Raw genomic sequence first — 7,500 nt, forward strand, 5'->3', positions numbered from 1 at the left:
GACTGTTCCTTGAGCCACCCCTGTACTACACAGTGTCTCCTCTGAGAACACCAAGTTAAATCTCACACTCTGTGGTCTACTAGAGAGAAAAGAAAAATACCATTATATAATAAAGGTGTTCACATTTAACTGAACTAATTTACTAATTTACATTAACAGAATGTCTGGATGTTTAGTATTAACAGCCGAGCTGAAGTCGATAAAAAGTAATCTGGCGTATGCTACCTTACTTTCCAGGTGAGGTGAGCTACTGTAGATATTGCATCGCATGTACTGCGCTTCTTAGAGTATGCAAATTGATACTGGTCTAACTGAGGTCCTACCTCCTTTCGGAGTTCCTGTCAGGATCCTCTCCAGTGCTTTTACTACATTAGATGTTATAGCCACAGCCCTATAATCGTTAATCTCTAGTGGACATGCTTTCTTCGGGATTGGGACTATCACTGATTTTATCCAAATCTCAGGCACTGTATGTGAGTCTAGTGACAGCTGGAAAAGCCTGTGCCAGGCTGGGGCTAATTCCTCAGCACACGTTTTCAACAGGAAAGCATGCATTCCGTCTGGCCCTGTTGCTTTATCGGTCTGTATGGTTTTAAACACTTTACAGACGGTGTCCTGATTTATTACCATCCTGTTATTAACAGCATCACAGTTCAATTCATTAATCACCTCGTAGCATCCCTGAGAAGTATCACATTCAAAGCGCATAAAGAAATTATTGAGCTCATTCGCTCTGGCGCTCTCATCTAGAGCAAAGATGGGCTTCCTCTCCGACTTCATATTAGTCATCTCCCTGATGGAGTCCCAGAGTCTTTTTGTGTTCGAGTTGGCCAAGTCTTGTTCCGCTCGTTCCTTAAACTTCTTTCTGGCTTCTCTCATTTGTATATTCAGTTCCTTCTGTGCAGCCTGTCTGTCTGTCTGTCTGTCTGTCTGTCTGTCTGTCTGTCTGTCTGTCTGCCTGCCTGCCTGTCTGCCTGTCTGCCTGCCTGTCTGTCTGTCTGTCTGCCAAATAGGACCCCGTGAGTGACAACGTAAGAGAAGTGTGCCAAATAGGACCTCATGAGTGACAACATAAGAGAAGTGTGCCAAATAGGACCTCATGAGTGACACCATAAGAGAAGAGTGCCAAATAGGACCTCATGAGTGACAACATAAGAGAAGTGGGCCCACAAGTGACAACCCTTAACAAATTGAGGATTTTTGCTCATTTAAACATATTTCTATAATATATGATTGTTGCTGATGACACCTGATTTTTTTTGGAGCTGTACGAGTTCTGGAAAGGGTGGGCCCCGCAGATGACAATACACACTCAAGTCCCACAAGTTATGGCAAGGGAGTCTGTGTGTGTGTGTGTGTGTGTGTGTGCGTGCGTGCGTGTGTGCGTGTGTGCGTGTGTGTGTGTGTGCGTGCGTGCGTGTGTGCGTGTGTGTGTGTGTGTGTGCGTGCGTGTGTGCGTGCGTGTGTGCTCTATCACACACGTATTGTCGTCTAGGTACATGTACAGTATGTGTACACGCCAGTGCAAATGTGTTTGTAAATGTACTCATTCGTGTACAGTAGCTGTACAAATTCCTTGTGTGATGCTAACGGCAATTTCCTATAGAGCGTCACAGCCCCGCCCCCTACCAGGGCCCAGGAAATGATTCTCCGTTCATTTTCCTCATAGACATTTCAAAAAGTGTTTATTTATAGACCTTTTAAGCCTTGTGCAAAGCCAACTCTTGTTGTGACAAATCATGACAACAAACTCATTTTTTCGGGCCGAAAAAAGAAGAAGAAAACGGCAGGTTACAACATTTTTTTGTTGTTTTTCTTCTTTGTAATTATTTGTTTGGTCCAAAATATTGTGTTTGTTGTCATGATTTGTCACAACTCGAGTTGGGTTTGTACGACGCTTATAAGGTCTTTAAATAAATACTTTTTGAAATGTCTATATGGGAAAAATGCATTGGGAATTATTTCCTGGGCCTGGCATCTTCATGGAAGGGGGCGTGTCTAAAAACCCAGATCCAAACCTGTGTGAACGTATTCATTGTCGGAGCGCACATCCCTAGAGATGGTTTCTCCGTGACCCTGTGTCTATACAAAAGGATCCTCACAGTGGGGGGTTTCTCCGTGACCCATACCTACAACCTACACAGTGGGGGGTGGCCATCGGGGGTTACGGGAGTCAGGCGATCTGGAATGACTTCAAAATAGATATTCTCGTCTCATTCCATATGGATCTGACTGTTTTGATCTAGCAGCTGCAAGGTATGTGCGCGTGCATCCTTGCGTGCCTGCGTGCGTGCGTGTGTGTGTGTGTGTGTGTGTGTGTACGCATGCGCGCATGCTCGTCGATGTCACAGATAAGTGTGACAGAGCTGCTGGCGGATCACATCTGTTTACCATTCCCTAAAAAGCCCTCGAAGAGAAAATGACATCAATCATCCGCCACCTAGAATGCGCTGTAAACACACTAACGGAGGTACAGTATGATTGGTGGAATTACACTCTATGATTGTGAGAGAATATGTATATGACTTAGAATGAATGAGTCAGAGATCAAAGGTGTCAGGATGTCAGTACGTGTGTGTGTGTGTGTGTGTGTGTGTGTGTGTGTGTGTGTGTGTGTGTGTGTGTGTGTTTACATTTGAATTTTTTGTATAAGCAGTCGTGGAGTGTATGTATACTGTGTGCCAACCATACAATGCTTGGTTGTGGGTATTTTTTTCTCAAACACACATCTAAGCCTTTCTCACTCTAAACAGACTAGCTTCTGTTTAAACTCTCTCTCTCTCTCTCTCTCTCTCTCTCTCTCTCTCTCTCTCTCTCTCTCTCTCTTTCGTGCGCACACACACACACACACACACACACACACACACACACACACACACACACACACACACACACACACACACACACACACACACTCTCTCTGTCTGTCAACAAGTTGTACTATTAATGGTCATGTTGATGCGTCCCCTCACCACCAAGCCCTTAAACACTAACAACTAGATCCGTCCAATTAGGTAAGCAAAGGTCAGGGCCAATCGATTCTATTGGACAACAGGGTGAGGAGCCTTCACTCAGTCTCAGGGAGGGGAGGGGCAAGAAAGCATGTCTAACAGAACCCAGAAAACAGAAGCAATACGAATACATTCTAATACTCTATTGTGCTGAATGCTAGGTTAGAAACCAATGGTTCTCAAAGTAGGGTCCCGGGAAAAATAGCCAATCTACAAGCTCACAATGCAGTCCCCGGGCACAGAATATTCACACATCAATTTGGGTGTCCTTCACATGAAAATGTTTGAAAACCACGGTTTTGAACGATTCTAAACAACAGGGACTGATTTAGGGTTGGGGCCGAACTGGACTTTGGGCTTTGCAAGTTGTTTAAACTGACCATGCTGCAACCTTTCATGACCTTCATAACAACTGGGTTGACCGTCTATAAAGAAAAAGAAGGAATCAAATGAATTCCACTGTAAAAACCCCGGAGTCATTAATAACCTCTCGTTGCACATGTGGGCGGGGTTTTCATTTCCCTGAGAGGGAGCGAGTGATTGATTGACTGAAGTGGGTGGGGCTGAAGATAAAAGAGTGAGGGGAGATGAAATGCAGCTCTCCTCTTATCTGATTACCTCTAGCATGGAATACTTACCATTGAGAGCCACAAAGGAATCTAGAAAATGGGGAAAAAAGATGAAGGGAAAATGTGTTAGTCCAGAAGTAGAGATGGCCTGTGCTTTAACATGATGAAAACAAACAGATAACTCCAAACAAAATAACATGACCTTTAAAGTAATTTGAAATCGACTAGCTGTTCAGTGTTGTCCCAGCATCTAATCAGTGGTGATCTATAAATGGCTCCTTCAGCTAATGCAGGTCAAATGTTACTGTCTCCCTTGCTGGTCAAATCGAATGAAAGGAATATTCATAGCCATTATTTTCTCAGAGTCAACCAAGTTGAAATCAAATGAGTTGGGCGGTATAATGTTAACATGTGCCTGAAAACTGTCTCGCATCCAAATTTGAAACAAATATCACAAACATGACACATCTGAAAACAAGTTAGACGAAGACACAGTTTTGATTTCCCACTGTCGACAGAAAGAAACCAATTGTCTGCATTGCTGTATGGTCTACTATAAAAGAGAGCTTTTAAGTGGCCGGGCGGGCTTGTGAGAGTGACTGCTTGGGGTTGTGTTGTGTGTTGTGTGTTCTCTGCCTTGTGTCCTGCATTGAATTGAACTCTATGACAGCTTTGGGTAAACCATTTCCCTGTGTCGATGAAGGCATGTGTTGTGTGTTGCGCTTTTGCATGTAGCAGTCCTTGCCCTATGGGACACAAGGCTATTGAGTACCATCAACACCAGAAGACCAGAGAAAACAGGGGGTGGGAGGCAGAGAGGGACAGATGGACGAACGGACCTGAGAGCAAGGATTGTGAGGGAAGGACGGAGAGAGAGAGAGAAAGGTGACAGAGAGGAGAGGGATGGAGGGAAGAGGCAGACAGTTACAGGGAAAGAAGGAAGGAAGGAAGGGGAGGGAAAGCGCACATAGAAGACTGAGAGAAAGATGGAGGGAAGGGGGCCTGCTTACTTTGGCAGTCTCCCAGGCCATCTGTGTTGCCATGCTCCACGTCCTGCTCAAAGGCCGATCTGCAGGGAACAGAGACATCATGGTCAGCAGCTGAAAACAGGCCATGCCATGCAGGCCACGCCACACCAGACAAGGCCAGCTACAACAACAAGCTAACTATTGATAAGATGCTGCATTGGACCCCAACAGCAAACACAAACCCATAGGCCACAAGCTAACTTTGTGGTTTGTGTTATCTTGCAATAAGCCAAGAAGAAAACCAACACTGGCAAGAAATCAAGTTAAAAAAGTGCTGGCACTATGCAGGCCAAAGAACATTACTCGTGATGAAGGACTCTGGACAGCCGAATGAAACCATAGTAAAACCATAGAAAACACAGGGCTGTTGGCCAGATCATAGTGGATCAGTACCAGTAATACATATTTTTGTTAGAATGCATGAGAAAATATGCAATAATTGGCAACAGATAATGATAACTGTTATTTAAGCAAAAAATTGCAATGCATCCCAAAACCAGCAAAAACCTCAACGCCCCTCCATCCGCATTAAAAAGAAACCTCACTTGAGAGCATGCCATTTGAACAGAGTGATACAAAGCTATAATCAAAATCACATGGCCCACAGCCAGGCCAGGGAAGGGGATCCATGCTGGGTGCCATCATATGACGGGGGTGGGGTGGGTGGGGGTTATGAGAGAGAGGGGGGGTGAGAGAGAGGGAGAGCAACAAGCATACGGAGAAAGACAGAGTCAAAGCTTTTCGGGGAGAGAGAGAGAGAGAGAGGTTAAGACAGGAGAGAGAGAGAGAGAGAGAGAGAGAGAGAGGTTAAGACAGGAGAGCTGCATGTTTTTTTTGTTAGTTCTTTTTTAGAGACCACCAAGCAGGCGCTATAAGGAGATCAGTGAAACAGAGCGGACCAACTGTCAACCGGGATCACAGTCACGCCTGACAGCCTCCCGCACCCCTCCACCTACCCCCCCCCCCCCCTCCTCCTCCTTTACTCCACCCGCTTCTCCTTCTCACCCACCCACATCTCGTCTTCCTCACCCTCCACTGGCCACAATCACAGCATGAAGGAAGAGGAGACGCCACACAACCCACCTGATCCCCCCCGATTGTGTTGACGGCACAAACCTCATATTAAAACACCTTCGGCAGAAAGAAACCAGTGCACAGTACAATGGAACTGCAGGAACAGAAACCTGGCCTTTCACGTTGATATCTTGCCATCTCGCAGCGCTGCCTGAATTGTGAATTATAGATTACCAAATAAATTCATTCACTGAGGCAAGCACAACTTTAAAGTACAGCCCCGACCAGCTCACTAATGAGTCGTAATGACTAACAATTTCCCATTATACTAGACAGCAAATACAGTGTAATACTACTGCCATGAAAAACTACTACACCAACAACAAAAGGCCCACATCATTGTCTCTCCATATGTGGCTGTATGTTTAATCTGCTTATCTGATTCCTTTATCACCGTCTGTCATAATCACAAAGCAGATACAGACATGATGTCTAAGTACAAAAAGGCCTTCTGCATTATGTGGACCACCCACACCCTCTTCCCCTTCCCCTAAACCGTGTGTGCGCTGGCGACGCTGAGGATGTGGGTTCAAGTCTTGCGATGAGCTCACACACGCGGAAACATGAAGACTTGCACAGTAGCAGCAGACAGTGACGTCCTGCACAGCTCCATTGGTAAGAATGTAAATCTACCAGCTTGAACTCAAGGTTAGGAGTTTGGGAGTTTAAATTCCACTTGTTCCACAGATGAATTAACAATGGATAGTCAAAAGCACTGCCCAAAGAGCTCCCGCACGCACTCGTATAAGAGAAGGAACCTCAGCATGTACGTTGGTAGGTTATGGGTTCAATGCCAAGTAGGGCATAAGACAGTCGTTCAGTGTGTCTAGGGGGCATGTAAGTTTAAGTTAAACAGTGAGATCCCAGTTAAACGGAATACATTCAAATAACACATAGTAACTTGAAATCGAGTCAGCCAGGAAGCATGTGATGCATTGTGTTGCATCAGACCTGATCTAGTCCTCCAGTGGTTAATTATGCACTAGGAACATGGTGGGCAAAATGCAGGTCACACACAATAGCATTTAAGGATTCATACCAAACAGAAAAGCTGATCACAGATTAGCCTCACACACATACAATAGGTAGGAATAATGCTTTCTGAATGTCATTTATTCAGTGTGATGTGTGACCTTGATTCACATAAACAGCTTTTACTTTAGAATGATCATAAAACAAGTAGAGTATCTACAGTATCTAACACTGACTCATACTGTACTAAGTCCTACTATTAAAATGCTGAGCTGCCGCTGCAAAGTTGCTACTCCACTAATCTAGAAAAGGTGCAGGGTAGGGGACTTTTACACTTGTCTGCACTGTATACAAATTAGTATTAATATGCAAATCTGTATGCACTGTAGTACAGCGAGTCTTTTGTTAGAGAAGCACAATTATGAGCTAAGTGTACATAATAATGATGATGATGATACACATGGCCTGTGCCATTGTACGCACGGTCAAAGGCTGAGTGGGGACCATATTGCAGGTGACCAGGGTCCAGGCTGTTTATAGGCATTATGGGCAACATTTCTCTACATGGGAAAGCTGGCACACTGCAGCCTTCACCAGATGGAGGAGGGGAGAGGGAAGGAGCTAGGATGCAAGAAGCAAACATTGTGAGATAGTATCAGCAGAAAGAAATGGGGAATACATGAAGGGATTAGTTGGATAAAAGACAGACAGACAGACAGAGAGACAGACGGATAGATAGGATAGAAGGACGGATAGGTGGGCTGGGCAGGCGTTTGAATGGACGGACGGACGGACGGACGGACGGACGGACGGACGGACGGACAGACAGACAGACAGACAGACAGA

General features: G+C 45.1%; 1 protein-coding gene across 2 annotated transcripts in view; it reads right to left on the reverse strand.

Annotated features, from left to right (window-relative positions):
- sema6a (sema domain, transmembrane domain (TM), and cytoplasmic domain, (semaphorin) 6A) overlaps nucleotides 1–7,500 on the reverse strand; it is a 134,591-nt gene that overhangs the window by 27,933 nt on the left and 99,158 nt on the right. For both annotated transcript variants that reach the window (XM_080766918.1, XM_080766917.1), the window contains exons 16-17: nucleotides 4,591–4,649; nucleotides 3,650–3,670 (exon numbers count right to left, since the gene is read on the reverse strand). In XM_080766918.1, the coding sequence (XP_080623044.1) occupies nucleotides 3,650–3,670; nucleotides 4,591–4,649 (80 nt within the window). The remainder of the gene's footprint in view (nucleotides 1–3,649; nucleotides 3,671–4,590; nucleotides 4,650–7,500) is intronic.

Source organism: Protomyctophum bolini, assembly GCF_963924005.1.
Source record: "Protomyctophum bolini genome assembly, chromosome: 6".
NCBI lineage: Eukaryota > Metazoa > Chordata > Actinopteri > Myctophiformes > Myctophidae > Protomyctophum > Protomyctophum bolini.